The sequence below is a fragment of the Gekko japonicus genome, unplaced genomic scaffold (assembly GCF_001447785.1).
Source record: "Gekko japonicus isolate JY-2015 unplaced genomic scaffold, Gekko_japonicus_V1.1 scaffold250, whole genome shotgun sequence".
NCBI lineage: Eukaryota > Metazoa > Chordata > Lepidosauria > Squamata > Gekkonidae > Gekko > Gekko japonicus.
This window is the reverse complement of record NW_015167538.1, coordinates 817,318-843,933: the sequence shown is the minus strand read 5'-3', so window position 1 is coordinate 843,933 and position 26,616 is coordinate 817,318. Positions and strand designations below refer to the sequence as shown.

General features: G+C 48.8%; 1 protein-coding gene across 1 annotated transcript; it reads left to right on the top strand.

Moving 5' to 3' along the window:
• The first annotated feature begins 341 nt into the window (after positions 1–341).
• LOC107112409 (septin-5-like) lies at positions 342–26,453 on the top strand. Its single transcript, XM_015413537.1, has 12 exons — positions 342–683; positions 3,022–3,321; positions 5,169–5,177; positions 8,241–8,334; positions 10,751–10,837; positions 11,749–11,872; positions 13,642–13,776; positions 15,404–15,521; positions 16,664–16,765; positions 19,862–19,958; positions 23,514–23,705; positions 26,401–26,453. Exons 1-12 carry the CDS (start codon positions 342–344, stop codon positions 26,451–26,453), a joined length of 1,653 nt encoding a protein of 550 aa, XP_015269023.1.
• The last annotated feature ends 163 nt before the right edge of the window (positions 26,454–26,616 follow it).

The following is a 26,616-nucleotide window of genomic DNA, read 5'->3' as shown; positions in this document are numbered from 1 at the left end:
CTGTTCCATATATTCTGTGATTGCCCCGAGGCACTAACTGCTTATTTCTGAACCTCAGCTTGGCTCAGAGGATGCAGTATGCGCTTTGCACATGCCCAAGAACACTTTCAGTTACAGAAATGTAAAGCCACGGGCCCACTCAGAAGTCTGCACTTCTGCACTCTGCACATGCCCGGGGGGGGCCCACCGGGCGTAGTTGTCCCAAGCGGGAGACGCTCCGCACTTTGCACATGCTCCACTGGGCCAGGCGCGCTACCGACGCTGCTCTCCGTCCCGGGCTGCGGGGCCGGCTGCTCCCCCGCCCGCCCTGCCTTCCGCCCGCCCTGCCTTCCGCCGATCACATGAGCGCCCTACCCGCCTGTCTGTCCGCAGCCTCGGTCGGCTGTCCTATTCCGGCGGCGCCGGAGGAACCTCGCCGGCGACGCGGCGGAGGAAGCCGCGGCCAGGAGCTCCGCCAAACGCTGGGCGAGGGTAAGGGGATGGGCAGGAACCGGAGTGACTCCGGAGCCGCCGGGATCGGCCTGGTGCGCTCCGCGGGAGGGAGACGCGCGCCCTTCGAAGGACGGGCGGAGTACTTGGGAGGGCGACGGGGGTCTGTGGCGCCGCTGCCTCGACGCGGCTACGATGCCGTCGCCGAGCCTCCCGCCTGCACCACCTGGTACTCCAGCCCCCGAGGCGGCCAGGTAAGAGGGAGACGGTGCAACGCATCGCCCTCTCGCCCTGAGAAACCGGCTTCGACCCTGAACCGGTTTTGCAACGCTGGCGCTGGCAGAGGGCAAAAATCGTCATTGCAATGGCAAGAGACCCGGAGCATGTGCAGAGTGCCTTTCTTGTCATGGTCGTGCCAATGCAGTCCGGTCTCCTCCCCCTGCGTAAAGGGAGCCAGAGGGGCTTCTAAGCCAGAAACTGTTATTTCTCTCTCTGTGTGTGTGGGGTGTGTGTGCTGCTGTAAGTCAGCTGGAAGCAGCAAAACAATCTAAATATGTCAGACATGCTCAAAATTACTTTAAATCGAATTGGATTCTGTGCCAGGTGCTTGAGAAGGATCTGGGGTGACCCTGGCCTGGTATTTCATTCATGACTGAGTGCTTACATCTCTGGGAACTATCAGATGAAGCCATGTTCTGCTGGTCGGGAACATAAAACCACAGCCTCATTAGCATCAGTAACAATCCAGAGATGGGCTGTGTGCTGAAGCTGCAGTCTGATGCACCTTTTAACTGAGCCGAAGTCTCTGTGAGTCCTACCCTGGATGGTCAAGGCAAGCCTGATCTCGTTAGATCTTGGAAACTGAGCAGGGTTGGCCCTCCTTAGCACATGGATGGGAGACCAGGCCACCAAGGAAGCCCAGGGCCGCTGTGCGGAGGCAGGCAATGGCGAACTACCTCTGAATGTCTCCTGCCTTGACAACTCTGTAGGGTTACTGTCAGCTGTGACTTGACAGCACTTTCCACCACCACCAACTCTCTTTGAACCCTGTGTGGCTGACATCTGAGTAAGTTTGTACCAGACGGAGCACAGAGAATGCAACCCTGTGCGGAATTACTTCGGCCTAAACCCATTCATGTCAATCGGCTAAGACTGGAGAAAAACTCTGCACAGGATTGCACTGGGAGCGTCCTCCAAACAGCAGCAGAACTGACAATCTAGAAATGGAAATAACGTCCTGCTGCAAAACCTGAGTTGAGACTTTTTGTTAGATGGAGGATAGATTCAGGTGGGCAGCCGTGTTGGTCTGAAGCAGCAGAACACGGGCACCTTTAAGGCCAACAAAGTTTTGTTCAAGGTATAAGCTTTCATGTACATGCACACTTCTTCAGATACAACAAAATGGAAATTGCCAGTTTATGCGTAGAGGTAGAGGGTGTGCGGTAAATGAGCTCCAGCATCATAAAAGGGTTTAACAGATGCAAGGACCAAACAGGAATAAGAAGCTTAGTTTATATGGTTACCATTTGTTTGGGTTTAATTCTAGGGGGAAACATAGTGAAGGAAATAAATATGTCTAAATTGGAGATTAATGTATCCTTAATAGTGGTGGCTCAAGTGGTTAAGACGCTGAACTGCAGGCTGTGGAAGGTCGGTAGTTCAGCAGTTCGAGACCCGAGTGTGCCGCATGATGGAGTGAGCTCCCATCTCTAGTTCCAGCTCCTGCCAACCTAGCAGTTCGAAAGCAAGAAATTGCAAGTAGATAAATAGGGACCACTTCAGTGGGAAGGTGACAGCGTTCCGTGAGCCTTGGTGTTTAGTCATGCCGGCCACATGACCACGGAAACGTCTTCGGCTTTGAAACGGAGATGAGCACCGCAACCCTAGAGTCGGGTTCGACTGGCTTTCGAGCAAGGGAACCTTTACCTTTTTAATAGTGGGATGCTGAGAGTAATTAACTGAGACCCTGCCATTATGCTCCATCCATCTCCTCTCAAGCATGGAGGCGGCCTTACAGCATCATCTTCTTTGAAGTGGGGCGATTGCGTGTGTAGAGTTATCTCCCCTGTCCCCAGACCAGAGAAATACATTCCAATCTACCATTCCAAATTACATTGCATTCTGCTATTCAAAGTTTGAGTTCAGTGGCACCTTTAAGACCAACAAAGTTTTATTCAAGGTATAAGCTTTCGTGTGCATGCACACTGGTGATACAGATCAACTCTGAGGTCTTCAAAACATGTAGAAAGTAGGGTTGCCCTGGAAAAAAAACTCCTATCCCTTTATGGGTATTATTTGCCTCCATGCCATGAAAAGCTTCAGTTGCCTGTTTTTATATGTTAAACCTTCATTGAAGGGACAGGAATCTCTCCAGGCCTGTTGGCAACCGTAAAAGGACATCAGAACTTGGACTGAACTGAAATCGGTAGGCTGTTGGCAGGAAGCCTAGTTTCACAGTGTCCAGCGTCCAGAAGAGGATGGTTACAATTTACCCCACACGCATATACTGGCACCGGTTTTATTTACTTCCTGTTTCTTTTCTCTCCTCCTTCTCTTCACCTTGCTGTTGGTCATTACTTTTTTCCTTCTCAGATAAAGTGTTTTCTGAAGTATGAGCTGGCTCCCTTCCTCAAGGATTACCCTTCCAAGGAATACTTCCGCATTGTGCCATCGGAAGGGATCCAGAAGGCCGAAGGTCTGGGCCACACGGAGCCCAAGATGTTTTCCAGCGTGGTCAGAACCATCCCTGATGACACCTTGGTTGAAAAAGAGCAGAGGGCCTTCCATCGCCTGCAGCCCCTCGACTTGCAACAGCAGCAGATGGCTGCCCTGACCCCGGCGAGCCCTTCCCGACCCAGAAGCCCCTGGGGCAGGCTTGACCCCTATGACTCGGTAAGGCTTTCCCCCAGTGGCTCTCGTTTCTACCCCCTGTACTGGACTCCCTATCGGTGACCAATGCTCCCTCTAAGCTGCGGAGTCCTGTGAGCAGAAATTCTACTTTGTGAACTCCTGGCATTAAAGTTGTGAGCGAGTGATTTGGCTGCTGCATAAATGAGTTTGGTCTGGAGCCCTCCTTCCTGAACTGAGATGAAAATGTGTGAGCCGGAGGCTAAAGGACTGTGAGCTAGCTCACACTAACTCAGCTTAGAGGGAACACTGTCGGTGACCGCTTCTGGAATGTGGGTTTGTAGTTGGCAACAATCCTCAAAACGTTTCCATTTGTTTCTCAAATGGAACCTTGCTTTATTTAGGAGCGGAGGGAAATAAAGAGGGTTGGAAGCCTTGCTGGCCGCAGACTCATGCTGAATCAGCTGACACAGAAGTCATTTGAAAACGTGCGAGGTGGTGTTGATCGTTTCTTTGCTACCGTTGTGTCTGCTGAATCTCATCCAGCAAAGTTGTTTAGGATAGCATGTCGATAGATTCCCAGCATGGAGTCAGATGTGGATAGGGATTCATTTGGAAACCGTGATGTTTTTGGAAGACTCTTTGCAGATAAAAGCAGATGCAGTTTGAAGTAGACACCAGTTTGGCTGCACATTTCAGAAGCAATGTTGGGAGCACTGGCTAATCAGGTTATTATAGGCAGACTTGGATGGATCCTTCTGGCAGATGCTGGCAGAGTACTTGGAGTTGTGAAGGCCACCACTTGCCCCGCCTGTCTTGTAAAATCGTCACTGGGAGTATACCCCCCCCCCCCCCCCCCCGCAAAATAGTAAATGAGTCCCTAACATAACAAATTTTCCCTGGGCTTTTAAAGAAGGCTGTTAGATTCAGGTGGGTGAGCTGTGTTGACCGGAAGCAGCAGAACAAAGTTGGAGTCCAGCGGCACCTTTAAGACCAACAGTTTTATTCAAGGTATACGCTTTTGTGTGCTCCTACATTTCTTCAGACCGTTGGTCTATAGAGGTCCCTGCCACTGGCAGGGAAAGCGACGGCAGAAGTGCGGCTCATTCTGAGCCGCACCAAAGTTGAGACGCCGGGTGGGATCCCACGGATCCCCTGAGCCGCGTCGCGTCGCTCCCTGGCACGATCAGATGCTGGGGAGAAAGCAACGGTGGGAAGGGGAGGCTGGCGAACTGCGCATGCTCACACATGCGCAGTTCGGCCAGGAGCTGGGGATGCGCTGGCGATCCCACGGCCAGGCTTGAGGCGCTCTTCTCCGAAGAACCACCTAGTTAGGTGGTTCTTTTTTAGTGCGGGGTTTTGGGCAGGAGGGACGGATCGGGGACGGACAGGCAACGATTCCCAGATGTTGCTGTGGGATCGTGCCCGTTTGCTCCGCCCCCGATCCGTCCCAATCCCGGCCCAAAACCCCTCATGCGAACAGGGCCTAAGAAGGGTGTTATTAGAGTTGGGATAAGAAAGACTTCCATATCTCACAGAGGATGCCCACAAGATCAGACCTTACCATCATGGCCTGACAATTCTGCTATCCACCCTTCTGCCGTTTTAAATTTTGTAACATCCAGACAGATGAAGAGTTCAGGTGAGCCTGAAAACATACACAATGTTTTGCGTCAGTTTGGCTGGTCCTAATAATGAAGGCATTTGACCAATTTCGTTCTTGTTTTTGGATTTTGTGTGGACTGATATGGCTTGTTCGATATCAGATATTATCATTTTAGCAGGACAGCTTTGAGCAGTTGGTAGCAGAAGAGTCCCACGTTTTCTGGATGACGTCTCTGTCTTTGACCCGTTTCAGTCTGACTTCTGGCCCATCTTTGGGATGGACAAAGCATGAGAACGTAACTACATAATATGCCGGACACACGTCAAGGGAGTGGTGGCGCAGGCAGCTAATGCCTGCTTAAGGTAACAACATCTCGAGCAGCCACTATGGCTGTTCGAGTACCACCGCGGTCGGGGTGAGCTCTCGACCCTTGTCCCAGCTCCCGCCTACCCAGCGGTTCGAAAGCAACATAATTGCAAGTAGATAAATGGGTACCCACCCTTGTAGGGTGGGGGGCACCCTGCCTGGCGTGGTGGTTGCAACGGCGGAGACGGCGGAGACGGCGGAGACGGCGGCGGCGCGGCATCGGTTCCGGTGCAGATGGTGTGGCATGGCGATGCGGCAGCGATGGTGAGCGGGCGCGGCCGGAGGAGCGATCCCTGGCGGCCGAAGAGGAGAGGACATCGGAAGTGGCTGCCGCAATGCCGAGCGCTGGCCCAGCGGAGCTGGAAGGGACGTTGCTGAGGCCGGAAGAAGGCGGAGCCGCACGCTGCAAGAGAGGCAGTTCCACCGAGTGCCAGGAAGAGCACCCCGCCAGAGACCACCGCCAGAAGACCGCCGACGAAAAAGAACCTGAAGGAAAAACAACACCAACCACCACCACAGGGGTGCCTGGTAGGTTGCCCCACCCCGCATAGAACCTGTGGCCCTAGCTAGGAAAAATTGAAATGGTGACTAGCACCGACTTGTAAGCCGCTCAGAGACCCCTGGATAGGGGGTTCGAGCGGGATTTAAAGTGGAATGTAAAAAAAAAAAAAGTCACAGGTGACTTGCAGTAAGACATACATGGGGGACTTAGCATTAAAAAGTGCTTGTTCACACAGCACTTCGACGGAGTGCTGTGGGGGGGGGGAGAACTTCTGATTTCCCTCCCACTCCATTTTTGCCATGGTTGGAAAGTGTACTGCCTGGGAGGCAGATGAGTCGCTAACTTTGGAGGAAGTAATGCTGTCGTTGTTGGAATATGCGAAAAGCTTTGGGGAACTCTGCTGATGGATTGGCAGGCTGGGTGTTATTGCTAGAAATGCTTTCTACCAATGCTTCCTGGTATGCAGGTTGGCTCCCTTCCACGACTCTGTAACCTAAGGGCTAGATTACTTCAACGGCACTACGTAGAGCTGCCCTGAAAGCCTAGAAACTCAAGTTGGTTCAGAACTTTGAACTAAGACACATTTCCTCGGTTATATCAGTTGTATTACAGAGTTTTAAAACAGAGCCTAGAAATGTATCGACAGCCAATCTAAGATGATGATGTAAGCATGTAGTTATTTCATTTATACCCTGCTGTTCGTTCCAGTGGGAATCCAAAGTGGCTTCCGTAGTTCTCCTGTCCTCCATTTTATCCTCACAACAACCCAGTGGGGTAGGTTAGGGTGAAAGAGAGTGACTGGCCCCAGATCACCCAGCAAGTTTCCATGGTAGAATGAGGATCCAAACTTGCGTCTCCCGGATCTTAGTCTGACACTCCGTCTACAGTACGCTAGCTGTCTTTGAAAGCCCTTCATGGCCTAGGACCAACAAAAGTGAAGGACCATCCCTCCCTACATGCCAGCTCCTCTGACTGAGGCAGTCTCTCTTTTCCATCTCTTCCCATAGCAAAAAATGCTCCAGGGCTTTTACGGTGGGTGCCCCAATGCTTGGGAACTAGGTAGCTCTGGAGGTAAGAATGGTCTGAGACAGTCTCTCCTTTCCGTCCCTTCCCATAGGGTAGACTGCTCCAGAGCCTTTATGGTGGGTTCCCCAGTGCTTGGGAACCATTAGCTCTGGAGGTAAGAATGGTCTCATCCTAGACTCAACTCAGTATGATTTGCAAGGAGGTACTTTCAGAAAAGGTGGGCATCCTCTTCTGCTCGGCTTTGCGTTCAAGTTCTGCAGTGTATTTGTTTAGACTGCCATTGTGAGTGAGAGAGATTTGGCTGATGTTATTCTTAACTAGGGTAGGATTCTCTGCTTTCCCGTTTTCATAAGGTGATCTTAACAGTATCCATTCTATGCTTTGTAAAGTATTTGAGGAGTGAAGTCAGCATGGTATAGCTCCTCCTGATCTTGTCAGATCTTGTAAGCTCAGCAGGGTTGGTGCTTGGATGGAAGACCACGATGGAAGGCTCTGCAGAGGAAGGCCAGGGCAAAGCACTTCTGCTTCTCACTTGCCTTGAAAGGCCCTTGCTGGGGTTGCTGTAAATTAGCTGCGACTTGATGGCACTTATGTACTACAGTGCTTTAAAGTCCACTTTTTGTGGCAGCATACAAGTTACAGAAACAAATGTTTTCACAGAGTTTTAACAAAAAACAAAAGCAATTAAGAGAAGACTACAGTTAATAAAAAAGACAGAAGCAAACAGGTTGGAATATATTAATAGACAGCGTACTTTGTATAATAGTTTTAAATATGACAGTAAAGAGCCATGCTACGGAATACGAAATGCAAGTTAATTGCAGAAAGGAGCTGTATAATCAACAAGATCTACGTGAGAATCCCAAGACTCTGTTCTCTCTACAGAACTAACTTGTTGGGTGGTGTGAGTCACAGATGAACCTCCCCAGCTAATCTATTCCAGATCCCCCCCAGAAGCGTTCTGTATACAGAACTGTACATGGCAACCATCAAACGGCCTAGCCCAGGGGTCCTTTTTGAACCTGGGTCACCTTTGGAATTCTGGACACAGTATGGTGGGCACAGCCCCAAAATGGCTGCCACAGGAGGTGGAGCCAGCCATGCAATGGCTGCTGCAGTTTATCTTCAGTCCCGCTGTGGAAATTCTGAACTGGGGTAACAGCTGCTGCCAAACCAGGGCTTTTGAAATTGTCCGGTAGCCAATGAAAAGCCTTGTTGGGCACATGCTCCACCTGGCCCAGCTCATTTTCTAAAAACACTAGGCAGGCACCAGGAGTAGTAACACCACGTTGGGGACCCCTGGCCTAGCCCATTTGATGGTTCTCCTGCCCAAGACCCACTGACACACCTTTCCCCCATGAAAAAGCCAGGGTCATACAGCTTCTCTCTGAATGTCATGATTTCTATAACAGGAGCATTTCTCCTTTCCCTTCCTCCTGGTCTCCCTCTTTCTGCTGTCTTCAGGATGACAAGGAGTACGTGGGGTTTGCGACGCTCCCCAATCAAGTCCACCGGAAGTCTGTGAAGAAAGGCTTTGATTTCACACTCATGGTTGCAGGTATAGGGGAGCATGGGGCATGCGTGTGCGTGCGTATGGGTGGGATGTTCCTTTCCTTTGATGCCCTTGAATGTTGCAGGCTGCACTTTCTTCATTATACTTCTTCGACAGCAGCTAGTCATAAGCAAATGGAACCTCCATGTTCAGGGGCAATATATCTCTTAAAACCCTCTGCTGTGGGGGCAACAAAGAGCAGGAGAAAGCTGTTATCAGATGTTAATTTGCAATGATATTTATAATGGAGGACCCTTTATGTTTTTCAGTGTCCAGGTTGATCAGCCTGCCTGTTCTATTGTGATTTTCTCCTCTGCAGCCTCATTTTTCTTCCCAGGCCAAACTAAACCTCTCCATCCAGCAAAGGAAAATGGCCAGCTACTTTACTTTCACAACCTTGATCACCCTTCTCATCGTAGAGCTTTTACATTGGCCCGACTAAATATTTTCCCTTCAAAAATATTAACTGTTCGGTATAACAAAGTCCCTTTCCATGAAAGGCAATGTAGCTGTTTTCTAAAGTCGATAGATTCAATCCATCACATTATCTTGGAATGTCAATTGCATGCAGGCTCACTTAAGAAACTCCTTTCCTCTCCACTATACCCTAAACATTGTGTTAACAATGACAGTATAATCCAATGTCTATTAAATGACACAAACCCGGACATCACAGCTCTGGTTGCTAGATTTTTGGCTGAAGGGGTTAATGATAGATACAAGCTTTCTGTATGATCTGCCTTATTTTGCTGTCTCTGTAACGCCTCCTTGCTCATATTTTATCACACCATGTATTTTATTGATATGCCATTAAAGGTATTTGATTTGATTGTGATTTTCTGTGTTTTACTGAAAGCTGCCTTGACTGAATCTGGAGAGCTGGGGTATAAAAATATTTAAATAAATCAAATCAGTAGTGTCCACGAGGATAAAGGCTCCATCAACGTGACCTAGCAGGTGCCAACACATGGCAATCAGTGCCACGGTCAAGCAGTCTTTCTTTATGGCCACAAAACTCTTTGCTGTGCTGTGAAGATCCTGGGATTCAGCTGCGCATCGACACAGCCCGTGTTCTACCTGCATCGAAAACGATGGACCCTCCCCAGGCCACGACCTGCCACTTTGGCACCAGCCCTGGCTTCCAGCGTGTCTGTTTCTCCAAAAGCCAAGTTCTTAATCTGGTCTTCCTTACTTTCTTCTTTCTATGCCCAATGATATGTGAACATAAGAGAAGCTATGTTGGATCAGGCCAGTGGCCCATCCAGTCCAGCACTGTGTCACACAGTGGCCAAAACCCAGGTGCCATCAGGAGGTCCACCAGCAGGGCCAGAATTCCAGAAGTCCTCCCACTGTTGCCCCCCAAGAATACCAAGAGCATCACTTCCCCAGACACAGTGTTCCATCTATACCTTGTGACTAATAGCCACTGATGGACCTCTATTCCATATGTTTATCCAATCCCCTCTTGAAGCTGCCTATGCTGGTAGCTGCCACTTCCTTTGGCTCTTTGGGTGCAGAAGTACTTTCTTTTATCTGTTCTAAACCCACTGCTCATTAATTTCATTGAGTTCTTATATTGTGAGAAAGGGCGAGAAGTACTTCTTTCTCTGTCTTCTATATCCCATGCATAATTTTGTAAACTATCATGTCACGCCTCAGTTGTCGTTTCTCCATGCTAAAGAGGCCTAACGTCTTTAACCTTTCTTTATAGGGAAGGTGCTCCATCCCCTTAATTATTTTAGTTGCCCTTTTCTGCACCTTCTCCAATGCTATAATATCTTTTTTAAGGTGTGGTGACCAGAACTGTTTCAAGTGAGGCCGCATCATAGATATATACAGGGGCACTGGATCCCATTTTACTGCCTAGCAGTGATTTGGCATCATGGAGCTTTTGACTTATCTCAGTGTATAATCAAAAAAGGAGCCCTGCTACTAATCAGGAACTTGTAGCTGATACTCTTAGCTGATACTGATCCAAATGTGACGTTGGCAGTGGCAAAGTTTTTATCTGTAACCCTGGGTAGTATTAAATGAATTGACTCTTTTAGGCAGTTAATATATATTTGGTAACCAAATTGCTTAATTTTGTGAAATTGTAACTGTAATTGTAATGTGCTGTATGTATATATGTTGTATTTTGTATTATATCCTATTTGCTTATGACTTATGGGTCTATGAGCAATAAAAACGAATGGATGGATGGAGCTTTTGACTTGAGAGTTTTATGTTCCTCAGCGTTCTGTGGGTTTTTGCTCTCAGATGGTGGCAGAGAAGTAGAAACTCTACAGCTAGTTTTAACTCTCATTCCTTGTAGTACACAGTGCCAGCTGTAACATTTAGTTCCAGGATAAAAGTACTGTTTGAAAGTCTTCGGTCTTTTGTTCTTTCTGCTGAACTGTGTTTGCTGCTGCTTTTCTCCCAGGAGAGGCCGGGCTGGGGAAGTCCACACTTGTAAACAGTCTTTTTCTCACTGACCCGTACAAGGACTGCGAACTCCTAAATGCGGAAGGTAAGGTGGCTTCTCTGAACAGTCCTTTCCTTCTGTCCTTTTACAGGAGAAAGCTGAAGGAGGAGGGGTACTCCCACACTTCCAAAAGGGAGGGAGTTTGATGCAGAAGACCTGTGCCAGAGCGGCACTTCCTCCAGTTCCCTTTTATCCCCCCTTCCAAAAGTGCATTTTTAAAATTTGTTCCTTGATGGTTATAGATTGGTTGTGACACACAATTATAAATGGTCTGTGGAGAGAGAGAGAGATATTAGATAAAATTAGATTTAAAAAAAGGATTAGACAAAAGCACAGAGGATGAGTCTTACAACAGCTGTTAGCCATGATAGTTAAATGGAGCCTCCATGTATAGGAGCAGTTATACTGGATGCTAGATGCTAGAGGGCAAACATCAAGGGAGAGCTGTTGACTTCATGCCTTACTTTCAAGCTTCCTGGAGGTATTAGGCTGACCTCTGTTGGAAACAGGATACTGGTCTAAGTAGCCTTGTATTATTCTGATAGAGCTGTAATATCATTAAAAAGAGATTAAATATCCTTTTTAACGGCCATTAGCTATGATAGCTAAATGGAGCCTCCACGTACAGAAGCAATATGGGCTGCTGGGAGGAACCAAGAGATTCCTCTGTCCTTTATGAGAAGGCTCTTGTGTTTGCCACATTGGTGCTTGAGACGATTTGGCTGTGAGCCTCCATATTCAGTGGCAGTATACCTTTTGTTCTCCGACACTGGGATCAAAAAGAGGGGAAGGCTACTAGAAGCATCTGGCTGTCCATTGTCAGAAACAGGATGCTGGAGTAAGACACTGCCTGGCCTTTTGTGATGTGTTGGGCTGTTTGTGTAGCCGTTGCACCTGCCTCTTAGCATGCTGCTTCCCTGCAAGCCCCATTTCCATCCTTTTCTCCCTGTGGCTAGAACGGATCCTGCAGACGGTAGAAATCACAAAGCATGTGGTGGACGTTGAGGAGAAAGGCATGAAGCTCCGCCTTACCATCGTGGACACGCCGGGCTTTGGGGACGCCGTCAACAACACAGAGTGGTATGTCTCCCCTTTGGAGAGAGGAGGGGAATTAGCCCTGGCAGCAGGCAGAGCCCTGGGCAGGGAATCCCATTAGGCCTTGCCTGGAGAGCCCGTTTGACTTCTGGATAGAAGCCAGAATTGGGATAAAAATAATCTGCTAGAGACAAAAGCCAGCTGGCTGCCAGGCAGGTAAATCCTCGTGAGAGGAGACATGAGACTGGCCCCAGCAGAGCTTCTTGTGTCCCCCAGTTTCTGGTGATGCTGGAGGAAGGGGGGAGGGGTATATTCCTCAGCCCAGTTTTGGCTCTAATCTCACTGCCCTGGTTATGGTCACCTTCCCACACCCCTCACAGCTCCCTTCTCCATCCAAGTGTGGCTACACTGTGGGAGGGAAACTGTGTTTCTCTTGCACTCTTTTGAGCCCCATCACTGCTGGTTGGCCAGAAAGGAACAAGAAAAAGTCACTGTGTGGTCGGAAGGAAGGGCCTTCGGGCTAGTTGGAGGAGAAGGACCTGGGGAATGCTGCAGGGTCCAATTCTCTTGCATTCTGCTTCTTTCACCATCTCCAGATGTAGCTGTCATTTGTGAAATGGGAGATCAAGGGCCTCTAGTCGCGGGGGTGGGGGGAGGTAGGCCTTGGCAGGTGCCCCACCCTGCCCCCCCCCGCCACCGGCCCTGAGTTGGCACCCCAGCACCTTGTTTTGTGGAACTTCAGCAAAGCCTCTGTAGTGGAACAGGCTTGCTCCACCCTGCGCCCTGTTCTACCCTGTCCTCCAAGGTTCTCCGAACACCTGGAGAGGCTTTTCTCTCTCTCTGCTAACCCACCGGCACTACCTGACCTTTGTAAGGAATTGCCCGCTGGGAGGGTCAGGACTCCCAGCTTCCCTTCCAAGTTCTGAGGCCTTGCCTCTGTGTCTCCCACTGCCCAGCGCCTGGTCACCACGGGCACCATTTACTGCCTTGTGTGCCCCTGGAGGAATTGCCACTTGCCAACTGACTACCTTCCCCCTGGCGCTCCTTTTAAAATAGCGTGTTGAAGGCAGTGGAAGTCTATGTGGTACAGAGAACCACTACCAGCATCAAAAGTTATAAAGTATTTATTAAAAAGAAAATGTTCACAAGCATACTTTTAGCACAGCGCCAGATTGAGCAAGGGGTTCAAAAGAAATGGGTAAAACCCAGTTCCCCTGTCCCTCTTTCTATACATGCCCTATCAGATGTTAAAATATAGGACAGGTTCCTTAGCTTAGGAAGTTACATATCTCTATAGAGTAAGCATTACCTCGAAGCTTTCTCCAGCTCTTCCAGGCCAGCACATTGTTAAATGGCTGCCTACTCCAGACCTCAGTTAAGAGTTTCGTCTGCTCTGATGGACTCAGCACCAAAGAGACCTCCTCCTTGCTACAAGGATTTTTTTTTAATTATATCTATTTCTCTACCCACTGACCAAGTCAGGCTGGTCAGAGGAGTTTTTCCTGAAGATTCTAGAAATACCCTTCCTGAAGTGTCTCTAGTATTTAATGCCTTCAAATCTGTGCTCCCTCCTTGATGAAGGGGGAGAGCTTGACCCACCCATTATGCTAGATCTATTAGCATTTGTATGAAGGTGGGCTGAGGTGTGTCTGGAAAGCTATTGAACTGACTTCCTCCCCTCCCTGCCTGTTCTCTGTCCAGAGAGGGGGAAAAAACTTTTGAAACTCAGAGTGAAGGTTTTCCTCACTTCAAACCTCCAAAGGAAAAAAAAAGCATTTACAGCCTCCTCCTCTTCTGTCCTGTTTCCTCTCCAGCTGGAAACCTGTGGCCAATTACATAGATCAGCAGTTCAAGCAGTACTTCCGGGATGAATGTGGCCTGAACCGGAAGAACATCCAGGACAACCGTGTCCACTGCTGCCTCTACTTCATTTCGCCCTTTGGACACGGGTACGGGGAGCGGAGGGAACTGAGGTCCAGCCAAGCCAGCCTTTACTTTTGGAGCAGGGCATCACAGTGCTGGTTCCAAAAGCGATGGGCTGCATGAACGGGCAAGCAAGCCTCGCTGCAGTAAGGCATCCTAGTGAGTTGCTGCCTGATAGGGTCTCTGTCCGGAGTACAGTACTGTATCCCACGTATGCCACTGTAACTGCCTTGGCTTTGCCCAAAGAATCCTGAGGTTTGTAGTTTGGGGAATGAGTCTCTGTTAGAGATCCCTCCCTCCATTTCCTCACAAGTTCCAGGGTCCCTAAGAAGAAAGCATGGCTGTTCCTCTGGTTTCAGCCTGTGGTATGGTTTTGCCAGGTCAGGCCCGGAGGCAGAACTCATGCGCTTGGGAGATAACTGGGGGAGGTTATCATGAGCTAATGCAAAACAGAATAAACAACTTGAATTTACATGTCCAGCAATATGTAACATTGGGGATCTGCTGTTGAAGCCCCCGATATTTAAAAAGCAGTAGTGTGTGTCCATGGGGGGGTGACTGATACAATTTGGACCTGTGGCATTGGGAATCAAGGATTTAACACCCCCCTATGCAGTTTCCCCAACTGAAACATGAAGATGGGTAGCCATGTCAGTTTGTCCATCGTAGTAGAAAAGAGTAAGCTGTATCTGAAGGAGTGAGCATTGACTCATGAAAGCTCATACCCTACCACAAGTTTTGTTAGTCTTTAAGGTGGTACTGGACAATTGAAACATGACGTTTTCAATTGGATTTAGAGTTAAGGTAAGGACTTCCCCCTCTTTAGAACCACAACACCAGTCCACATGCCTACCCTACTCTGGGGCTACTTTTTGCAGCTAGATTACACACTGGGAACCCCCAGCATCTGTGTAGCTTGTCTTGAAGTGCCTAAATAAACTTGTGCTGTCTTAGTGTCCTCTCCGGATTCGCCACAAGGATTTTCAGCTAGACGTGCTGAATGTGTTCTGTGATTCAGGCTCAAATTCTAGGCACGTAGAGGCCTAGTTCAGATTGGGATCAGTTTGAGTTGAGAGAGGTGGTGTCAGCCTTCACTGCCCACCATTTTCCCAACTGGAAACAGACCTAGAGAGTTGCTTGTTGCTTTTCTGGGAAAACCCTTGTGTAACCATCAGTACAGTACAAGTAGGTTTCCCTAGCAGGGCAAAAAGCAGTTCTCCAGGGCCACTTCAGGTCAGAAAAACCATGCATAGGAAATGGCTTGTTCCCCTCTCCCTGTACGTCATGGCCCTGATCCAAATTGGGCTTCCCCACCTGCTTGGGAATAGGGTCTGATCACTGAACATTCAAGGTTTGTCAGATTGAAAGTCCTTGTGTTGGATTCGGGATTATGTAATGTATAGTTAGTCCCTACCACCTGCCTAATGAACTTACTGAACATATTTGATAACTTATTAAAATACAATCCCAGTGCAAATGAGAAATGATTGCCAAGCATCAAGTTCTTGCCTGCCCTCCCACGGCCTTTATGTTTCTTGACTGGAACAACAGAACGAGGCTGTCTCGAACAACCTAACTTTTAGGCTCTCTGTGTGTATATGGGGAGGCCCAGTTTGTGATTTGTGCAGAGTGCTTCACTGCCTGTTTTGGCAGACTGCGGCCCCTGGACGTCGAATGCATGAAAGCTCTCCATCGGCGTGTGAACGTCATTCCAGTCCTGGCCAAAGCTGATGCCCTGACACCCTGTGAGGTGGAGCGAATGAAAACCAAGGTGAGGGGAGGCCATGAGAACAGATGTGGGTGCCTTCTCCCAACTTCCCCTTAGCAGGTGCAGAGGAAGTCATTCAGGATTGCTTCTCTGTCCCAATGGCATGAAAAGCTTTTGTGTCGGGATGGTCTGACTTGCAAAATGACCCCTCTGGACCACCCTGAGCATCTTTCCATCATGCCTGGTGGCACCTTTCTCACCACCCGCTTCCTTTAAAAATATCTGTGCTTCCTCGTTGTAGCAAGGCAATGGTAACCTATATCTGCTCATCTCTTGCTTTGAAAACCCTGTGGTCCCAAGGTTGCCATGAATTGGTTGTGACTTAACAGCACACAGTTCTTCTTATTCATCCTGTAGAATAGTTCTGTGGAGCTCAGACCCTTGCGTACTGTTTTGCATTGTTTAGTTAATGCTAACAGAAAGTAATGTTTGACATACCCAGATGGAATGGCAAAGTTATTTTCCCTTTGGACACAAGCGTTCTGGAGACAACGTGTGAATGACATCTGTTTATTTAGAGATCTATATGTGTGTATCGGGGGGAGTAAACAGGATCCTAGCAAGCCAGACCAAGTGATCAGCCAGAACATTAAGGAAAGCAAATTTAGGAAATTTGCATTAAGGAAATTTAGGCAGTGTATTTATTTCTTTCAAGATATTCTTAAGCCTTGCTGTTGGTTAAAACGTTTTCCAGATGGGTCTACAATAAACTGTCCATCAATACAATGAAACCAGCACAAAAAAAGAGCATAAAATGAAATCCAAAAGCTCATCAGACTCATATAATATATGTGGGGGAGGCAGTGGTATGCAGGAAGAGCCCTCCCAGACACACTGCTGCTGTTAAAAATGGCAGATGTGTGTCCAGTTCTGCCCTTCATTTTTATAGTAGCTAATAGAACTAACCTTGTTAAATGGAGTTTTATATTTTCCTGCCCTCTTCAGCCAGTGATGCAGAGCGGTGGTAGGGAGAAAACACAAAACATTATGCTATCATCACAAGAGGCAAATTAGACACATCGCTGCTGCTTTTAGTGTGGACCCTTTGCAGTCATGTGCCACTGAGCCCTCAGCCTGCAGCAAATGTGGAGCTAAGCCATGATCAAGCGTTGTCAGTTACAGGCATCATTTCCCCCCCCCTCCAGATCCGTGATGAAATCAAACAGTTCGGAATCCGGATCTACCAGTTCCTGGACTGTGATTCAGATGAAGATGACGATTTTAAGATGCAGGATCAGGTCCTTAAGGTGAGGTGGGGGGGGGAGCCTGGACACCCTGGTGTTGCAATTAAACTGTAAAAAATGGCCACAAACCTGGTCTAAAATAAACAGGAAGGAAAACCAGGAAAACAGTGAAAGGCAAAAGGTTGCCAATGGTGGTGTCTGGATTCTCTGTAAAATTGAGTGAGCAAATCAGGGCAATTCCAGACAAAATGGTGAATATGGAAGCAACGGTTGGCTGTTTAAAATAGCATGTTTGAATAGTGAAGGTCTATGTGGTACAGAGAACAATGACAAACATTAAAAATTATAAAAAATTTATTAAAAAGAAAATGCCCACATATACACTCTCAAGCACAGTAACAGACAGTAACAGACTGAGCAAAGGATCCAAAAGAAAAGTATAAACATGCCATTCCACTGTCCCTCACTCTGTACATGCCCTAGCTGATGTTATTCTTAGGCAAGGTCCTTAATGTAGAAGTTACAGAGGTTCTAAGGCAGTGGTGTTGAACTCATTTGTTATGAGGACCGGATCTGACATAAATGAGACATTGTTGGGCTGGGCCCCGTGTGTCATAAAATGTAATGCCAGGTAGCGGAGATATCTATATATCTAATAGTGAACTGGCCCCCTCTGTGTGGATATCTAAATCCGCACTTGGGGGGCACTTGGGGGGCAGGGAGAGGTTTGTGCACACGTCGGCCACGCCGCTGCCGCGTGGAAGGTGAGCGGCGAACGGGGGAGGGCCAGAGCGCGAGGGCCGAGCAGCAGCTCAGCCCTCGCTTCGGACCCGGGGGTGGGGGGGGGAAGAAGAAAAAAACGCGAGGGCGGGGGGAAGAAAAAGGCGCGAGCCGGGGGGGAAGGCGCTAGAGTAACACCCGAGTAGGCTTTGAAGGGTGTTACTCTGTGTAAGACTCCACTCTCTGTTAGGGCTTAAAAACGCTACCCCTTGGTAAGTGTCAGCGCAACTTGCCGCCGAGAAGGCCTGCTGCGGTGGGCCGTTGCGCTGGCCTAACGTGGACCCCCTCCCCTTCCCCGTGGAGCCGCCGCTCTCTCTTACCCAGCATCGCCACAGCAGCCAGGCTGCAGAGCGCCATCTCCGCCAGGGCCCAGGTTCCCATCGCGGCAGGTCCTGGGCGTTTCACATAAGCCCGGCTTTGCAGGAGGGAGCCCGGGCAGCGGAGGGCGGCAGCGGCGGGCTCCGGAGAAATCCGACCCGAGACCGCCGCCTCGTGTTCTCCAAAGAAGGCAAGCCGAGAGGACGCATGGCTGAATCCACTTGCTGAGCGAGCGGCTGGATGACTGCGGAGCTGCCTTGCCCCAAGAGCTCTCTCCTCGAGTGCAGGGCCTGGCGCAGGAAGAAGCTGAACCTGCGGCGTTACCCAGATCTCGGGCCTCCTCCTTTGTGGGGATGATCGTAGGGAGAGGGGGGCAAAGGGGCAGCTTGAAGACGGCTAAAAAATTAACGGAGCTCTGCCTCCCTCCCCACCCCCCACCCCCGCGAGGATCGCGGGTCCACCCCTTGTAAACTTTATAAAGGACACACAAAGGTTTTTTTTACTTAAAATAAAAACATGCTTACAACATTAGCACTCTTGCAATATTTTGTTTATTTAACAGTGTCTGATAACTGACACCTCTTGCTCTGAATTATTGCATCAAAATGTCTGTGCTGTTGTAATCTTGAGTCTGCTGTTCAGGTGTGTATCTGTAAGCTGCAAACCTGCGATGATGCAGCAGCAGCAGAACTGACTGAAGAAGCAGAAGAAAGCCAGTTCCACTGCAGGACTGATAGAAGCCCTCTGGGGGCCTGATCTGGCCCCTGGGCCACATGTTTGACACCCCTGTTCTAAGGTTTCTGCTACCTTGGAGTCTTTGTTTGCCTGCAGTTCCCAGCATGGCAATGGCCACCTTCATCGTGCAGCAGGAGCCCAAGTGAGAGTTCCATCTGCCTGGATGAAATCAGCAAAAAAGACACCTTCTCCTCTGTGCCAAAGGGTTTTCTTATCTCTCTCTGTTCACTGCCTTTGTGGATCAAAAAAGCCTTCCCTGTAGTTGACAGGAAGATACGTCCTAGCAATTAAATCTCCAAAACTTCTTTCCCGATAGGTGTTGTCTTCTAGCTGAGGGTGCAACCATCTCATTGTATCCAGCCAGGGAGCAATTAGCGTTTCTAAAGTCTGGCTGGGTGAAGCTGGAGAGCAATTGACTACCCCCCCCCCCCCACACACACTTCCTGCTCTGCTAAAAGAGAGGAAAACTCGTGAAGGTCTTGTACTGCCCAAGGCTCCAAAGTACAACACATTTCTCCACGTGGGCTACCAGTGCTCAGGGAAGAAATGTCAGGAGAGTATTGCCAGTTGTCTCTAGAAACTGTAACGGACCACCCACCTTCGCAAGTAGACAGGTGATACCCAAGATGATTTCTCTTCCAGTGTTCTATACGGTTCCTTTGGACTCTGTGGGCAGTAAAAATAGACCTGCATCGATTTACCGGTTTGTTTCCAGGCACAATGCAAAGTTCTTACAATTGAAGGCTCTAAATAGTTTGGGGCCAGGGTACCTGAAGGACCGTCTCTTCCCATACTCTTCAGCCCGCCAATTAATATCCTCTTCCCAATCCCACCTCTTAGTGCCCCTGCCAGCAAAGGTGTGGTGGATACTGTGATGAGGGATGGGACGTTTTCATTGGTGGCACCTCGCCTTTGGAATGCCTCCCCCATTGAGGCTAACCTGCCACCTACTTCACTGTCCTTTTCATCAGGTCACAGGCCGTATCATTTCTGTTTACCTGGGCCTTTCAGTGAAGGGGTCAATCTTTGTTACCAATCTTATGATCTGCCCCTGGGCTGTTTTATGGGTATGGTTTTTGTCTTTACACCCCTAGCAGGTTCTTTCCTTCTGGTTTTTTTGTGTGGAGGGGGGCTGGCTTTACTGTTGACTGTGTTTATATTGGGGTATTGCTTTTGCAGCATGATCTGCCTTGAGCAGGTTCCTGGACTGGTGGCCTGTAGATTTTCTTAAGAAAATAAGTAACTGTAAAGAGTAGACCTATAAAATAACCACAGGAGATGCTGCTACACAGCAGGTGTGCCTCTGACAGTGCTGTTCTCTTCCAGGAGAGCATCCCTTTTGCTGTGATTGGAAGCAACACAGTGGTGGAGGCCGAAGGCAGACAGGTTCGTGGGAGGCTTTATCCGTGGGGCGTCGTGGAAGGTAACAGAGCTCATTCCCATTCCCAGGTTGTGGCTTGGTACAGGTGCCTTGCAGTAGAAGTGTGGGCTTTGCCCACGAGTTGGGGGGGGGGGAAGGATGGACTGCATTTTGTTCTCAAGATTCTCAGGACCTTCCAAGAGGATTCTGAGAGCAACTATGGGCTGCTTGGGGATGGGAAAGTGGCGAGAGATCTGCTCCATTTACCTTACCTCCATTTCGTTTTCCTCTGGATCCAACCCAGGATGTTCAAAGGAGGAAAGATGCTGGATTTGAGAAAGATTGTACTGTATTTACTAGCTCTGACCCAGTGGAGCATTCACAGATAGCATGGCAAGTGGCCCCAATGTCAGGGGAGTGGCCGTAGTTCCGTAGTAGAGCATCTGCTTGGCATGCAGCAAGTCCCAGATTCAATCCCCTGCATCTCCCGTAGGTGATATGAAAGACCTCCGCCTGAGACCCTGGAGAGCTGCTGCCAGTCTGAGTAGACAATACTGACCTTGATGGACTAATGGTGTGATTCAGTATAAGGCAGCTTTGTCTGTGTTCATGTGTTCATGAATGATCGCCCCACTGAAATGGAATCTACTCCCATCCTGAAAAACCAGCTAGCTTTTGAGCTATGATAATGCAGTTCTGCTTGCTTGGTGGGAGAGGAGAGCCCCGCACTCAGGACCTGTTTGCCCACGCAGCTTCTCATCTTGGCTCAGAACATGCATACAAAAGCCCTCTGGTGTGCAGACAGCACCTAGCAGAACGAGGGCTTTCATCTGCAATAGATGGCTATAGATTAGTAGTCTCAGTTTATTTGTAAATTAAAGCAGATTAAGACGTGCCCCCAAGAGCTTGTATGTGAAGCTGGGGAAACGACTTTCTGTAGAATCTGGAGAGAAGAGGGAGGGGAAAGCAGTCACTTGTGCCTTTTGTGGGCTTTTCTGTAAGCTCAACACAGGATATTTGACTTGCACAAAGACAGCCTGTTGGTCCTTCTGACTCAGTAGTCTCCACTTTCTGGCAGCGGCTCTATGGTGGGCTTCTCCCACCCCATTATCTCCAGTCCGCTATCTGGAGGCTGAAACTGGGACTGTCTGCTGAGTTGATGTCATTCCTAATGAGAAGGTGCTGGTGTCTGCTTTTCTGGGTTTGTCTAAGCTCAGTCTTAAGTCCTCTGACTGCCAGCAGCCCTCCAGGGTTTCAGGCAGAGAAAAATCCTTCCCAGCATTTGCTGCCAGAACTCCAGTAGGGGGAGTTGTGAAAACCAAGGAGGATTGTGAGGCACTCCAAAGGGATCTGTCGAGGATGGGCAAGTGGGTGTCAACATGGCAAATGGGGTTCAGTGTGGCCAAGTGCAGACTGATGCACATTGGGGCAGAAAATCCTAACTATAAGTACACATTGAAAATGTCGAGACCGTGTGCGACTGAAATAAAAAAGGCCCAACACTATGCTGGAGATTATTAGGAAGGAAATTGAAAACGAATCAGCCAGTAGCATAATGCCCTTGTACAAATCAATGGTATGACCTCATTTGGAATACTGTGTACAGTTCTGGTCACCACCCCTCAAAAAGGATAATATAGCAGCACTGGAAAAAGTGCAAAAAAGGGCAACTAGAATGATAAAAGGGTTGGAACACTTTCCCTATGAAGAAAGGTTAAAGCGCTTGGGGCGCCTTAGCTTGGAGAAAGGACAGCTGAGGGATGACATGATCGAGGTTTACAAGATTAGGCCTGGGATAGAGCAGGTAGAGAAAGAAGTACTTTTCTCCCATTCTCACAATAAAAGAACTTGTGGGCACTCAATGAAATTGCTGAGCAGTCAAGTTAGAACGGATAAAAGGAAGTACTTCTTCACCCAAAGTGATTAACTCATGGAATTCACTGCCACAGGAGGTGGCGGCTACAAGCATGGACAGCTTCAAGAGGGAATTAGATAAGCACAAGAAGTGGTGACCCACGATAGTTGTGGGGGGGGGGGAAGCTCCACACAGAGGAGGAAGCTGCCGCAGGTGAGCCTTCTCGCCTTCTCCCCTGCCCCTGCCTGGCCCCGACGGCAAGGCCCGTCCGTGCAGCTCCGAGCCACTGGGCCCGGCAAACCTTCCCTGCTCCCCATGGCAACGGCGGCAAGGCCTGAACTCAGCCTGCCAAGCCTCCCCCCTCCCCTAGTGGTGGCAAGGCCTAGCCAGCCCGCCAAGCTTTCTCCCCCTCCCCCCAGCCGCAGCAAGGCAGTTCGCAGGGAACGCGCCTTTACTTTTGGGTGGATTTAAGTATCCCCCCTATAGTTTTTTTTATAGATTTCAGATTTTTCTGCACATCTGGGGATTGCTCCAAATGTGCAGGAAAATCTCCCTGCCCCCCAGGTGCACCCAATGTGCAGATTTAGATATCTGCACGTGGGGGGTGCCTTGGCTATTAGATATATAGCTATGGAGCAGAGGTCCATCAGTGGCTATTAGCCACAAGGTATAGATCGGAACTCTCAAGGATGTGCATTTGGTTCGTCCAAACCGAATGCACCCCCAAAAATGGCCCATTTGGACACCTTTCGGGCTGCTGGAGGCCGATTCAGATTCTCTGATCTGAATCTGCTTGCAGCCGAATTGCTGCCGAATTTCGGCGGCAATTCGGCCCCATTATATCCTATAGGCCATTGAAGTCAATGGCGAAAACATAGACTATATTCTGGGGGATGGAGGGATGGGGGTTTGAAGGAGAGGCTCCAAACTCACAGGGTAGCTGCTGGAGCCTCTCCTCAAAATACTAACCAAGTTTGAAGAACATTGGACCAGGGGGTCCAATTCTACGGTCCCCCAAACAGGTTGCCCCTATCCCCTCCATTGTTCTCTATGGTAGGAAAAAAAGTTACTTTTTCCCACCATAGAGAACAATGGAGGGGATAGGGGCAACCTGTTTGAGGGCCTGTAGAATTGGACCCCCCGGTCCAATGCTCTTGAAACTTGGTTGGTATCTTGGGGGGAGGCTCCAGCACCTAACCTGCAAGTTTGGAGCCTTTCCCTCAAACCCCCTCTCCTCCAGCCCCCAGAATATACCCTATATATTTGCCATTGACTTCAATGGTCCATAGGATATAATGGGGCTGAAACTGACATTGGGCTGGCCAAAAGACTTCTGTATCCACTGGTACTGCCGAAATTGACATGCAGGAGCCTATGCCAGCTGAAATTGATTCTGCCCGTCGGCCTAATCCGAATTGGGCCGAATTTTTTTTTTTTTGCACACCCCTACTCTCAGTCTGGGAGAAGTGATGCACTGTATTCTTGGTGCTTGGGGGGGGCAACAGTGGGAGGGCTTCTAATGTCCTGGCCCCACTGCTGGACCTCCTGATGGCACCTGGTATTTTTGGCCACTGTGTGACAGAGTGTTGGACTGGATGGGCCATTGGCCTGATCCAACATTGGCTTCTCTTATGTTCTTATGAGTTGACAGAAACCAAGCCTGGGACCTCCTGCATCTGGCAATGCGGGTGCTCTGCCCTAGCATGCGTCCTTGCGTCCCCATCCCTGCTGACCCTGCTGAACCTCTGTCTTCCCCTGGCCAGTGGAGAACCCCACACACTGCGACTTTGTCAAGCTACGCACCATGCTGGTGAGGACCCACATGCAGGACCTGAAGGATGTGACTGAGGAAACACATTATGAAAACTACCGGGCGCAGTGTATCCAGTGGATGACTCGCATGGTGATGACAGAGTGGAACCGCAAGTATGTCATGTGGGCCATGATGGTGACAGGTCAGGGATGGGGAGGCGGGGAAGTCTTCTCAGTGCTGGCGGAAGAGGGAGGGTGGCAGAGGCATGGCAGTTGGAAATGCAACCTGGGATGGCATCCCCCCTTCCCCATAACAGTGTTATCAACTCCCCACTAAGAGGCATGAGGAGGAGAGGTGGTCAGTGTTATCTTAAGAGTCCTCATATGAAGTCCCCCTTCCATTTCTCTCACTCAGAGGCTAGATTTTCACTCTGTTTCCATTCTCCTTCCACTGACTGAGCTGCCCTGGTATCATGTTGCTTTCTCCTTAAAAGAAATGTTTGTGGTCCCACCCTGTGTCAGTGATATATTGGCTATTCGCTCAGCCCAGGAACCCGAGGGAAGGTTTAGGGTCACCCTTTAACTGAAAACCACTAAAAATGGCACTCGAGACGCTTTAAAATTCAAAAATAAGAAAAGGTTTTATTTAACATCAAGGAGAAAAGTCAAATGAAATCAGGGGTTGAAAATGTTGAAGTAAAAGTTAGTACAAGCACAGACTTTTGTCATATGTGTGTGTGTATGTATCAGGCTAATGAGAGGTTCTTAAATTATTCACAGTTACTTTCGATCTTTATATTGAGATGCTATTGTTCCTGTGTTTTCCCAAACAACCCTGCACACTTTATTTGTATAATTGCTGACTCTTTTGGTGCCCAGATGGCTGATACCCTTACATTTACCAGATAGTTTACATTTGAAACCTAGTTTACGATTCTGAAAGGTCCTTCCCAAGCTACTTCCAGCTTGTGCTTTCTCTGAAACTTCAACACGATCTCCTGGCTTGAAGACTCTTCTCTTGGGCTTTGGCATCATACCAGGTTTTCTGTTTCTGTTAGGCTCTTTACATGTTGTCTACAACAGCCGCTCTCAGCTTTTGCAGGTTCTCCTGTAGCTCCTGAAGACAGGTGACTACCTCTTGGCTTTCGATGTTCTCTCGTCCTGTCTACGCATCTTTCAGGATGTCCATAGGCCCTCTTGCCTGACATCCAAACAGCAGCTTGAAGGGACTAGAACCAGAACTCTCCTGTGGCACTTCACGATACCCAAACAGCAGATGTTGAAGTCACTGATCCCAGTCATTAGGCTATTTTACTGTGTAGGTTTTCAGCATGTGGTTCAAGGTGGCATTGAACCTTTCATTTAGCCCATTCGGTTGTGGGTGGTAAGCAGTGGTGGTGAGGTGCTTGCTTCCACAAGCCTGCAACAGTCCCTTCATCACTTGGGACATGAATGTGGTTCCCAAATCTGTGACCATCTCTTGCAGAAAACCCAGCCTGGTGAACACAGTAAGGCTTCTGCTATGGCTTTTGCTTCAGTGTCCCTTAAAGGTATGTATTCCAGCCCTGACCTGCATAGCCCAGGCAAGCCTGAACTTGGAAGCTAAGCAGGGTCCACTCTGGCAAGTACTTGGATGGGAGACCTCCTTGAAATATCAGAGGCGGGGGGCAGGCTTTATTCAGCCACCTCTCTGAATATCCTCCAGGCCCCCAGTAGGGGTCAGTCACCAAAGGTCACCACAGTGTGCACACACACATGCATGCACACACGCACAGATTTTAAAAATACCAAAAAGAGAGAGAGAGATTTATTCCCATGTTGTGTTGTTCTGGAGATGGGTCCAGTCCGATTTTAGAGAAAGCTTCTGACACAAGCAGAATTGGTTGTAAGAGTCCTCTTTTTTTGTCTTGTGCTTTGCCCACTAGCTGACATGCCTGGCAAGACTTCCAGATGCCCGGATGTCTTTTCCTATAATGGGTCAATAGAACCTTGCTTGCAGCCTATCTCTGGTTTCGTTGATCCCTAGATGTCCAGACACAGGTGACTCATGAGCCAGTAGTAAAAGTTACAGTCTGTATTTTCTGGGAATCACCAGCTGTTTGCGTTTCTCCCAGATAGCAGCACATTTACACCTCATAGACACCCTAAACAGTCCCTGGTCTAGGATATTAAATAGACAAGGATGTTCAATTGTCACTTCCTGAGAAGTTTCAGCTCTCTGCCACAAGTCTTGCAAAGTTTCATCTTGCCTTTGCTTACTGGGGAATTCTGCAGCATAGATTCCCTGAAACAAGCTGCCTGTGTCTATCATGCTGGGCTCTGTTTGTAAATCCTCTGCTAGGTGGCTACAGTTGGTTTCCATAGCAATCTCTGGAGTTATTGGCCTAGTCTGCTGCCTTGAAGCCTGACTCTGCAGCTTACTCCTGGTTACTACTTTACCTCCTTTAACTTGTGAGGCTAGGTCATTCCCCAATAAACCTGGAAAGTCCAATTCACCCCACACTCCCATTATCCATTTGCCTTGAAGTCTTTTTATTTTATGGGGAGTTCTGCCCAGTTTACTTCAAACTCTGGGCCACTGATTCTCTTAATACTGTATGTTCTTCCTGGTAAATATTGTTCTTTCTTTTGTTGTTGCTCAGTTGCACAGTCGAGTCCGACTCTTCACGACCCCATGGAACACAACACGCCAGGCCCTCCTGTCTTGCGTCGTGCTCCGGAGTTTGCTTAATTTCATGTTCGTTGCATCGATAACACTGTCTAACCATCTCATCCTTTGCCATCCCCTTCTTCTTTGACTCTCAGTCCTTCCCAGCATCAGGGTCTTCTCCAGTGAGTGCTCCCTTTTTTATTTACTAAGGTTTTATTAAGGTGACTTCTGCCCCTCTATCCCTCCAGCCTATAACTTCCTCATCGTTTATGTCTACGGGCTCCAAATAGTCCATGTCTAAATCTTCCTGCACTTTCCATACCTGTAACACTCTACCTGGTCTCTCTGTTTAGGTTTCTTCTTCTGGCATAGGATCTGATGGGAGTTCTGTGACAGCTTCTGTCCTTTTAACTGTTTTGTCAGTTTTAGCTGAAATGGGCTGTTTTCTTTTTTCTAACTTTGGA

Coding starts and splice junctions, on each gene's coding strand:
- LOC107112409 (XM_015413537.1), top strand. CDS start 342: ATGAGCGCCCTACCCGCCTGTCTGTCCGCAGCCTCGGTCGGCTGTCCT. Junction 10,838..11,748: donor CGAACTCCTAAATGCGGAAG/GTAAGGTGGCTT, acceptor CCCTGTGGCTAG/AACGGATCCTGCAGACGGTA. Junction 23,706..26,400: donor GTGGGCCATGATGGTGACAG/GTCAGGGATGGG, acceptor CTATCCCTCCAG/CCTATAACTTCCTCATCGTT.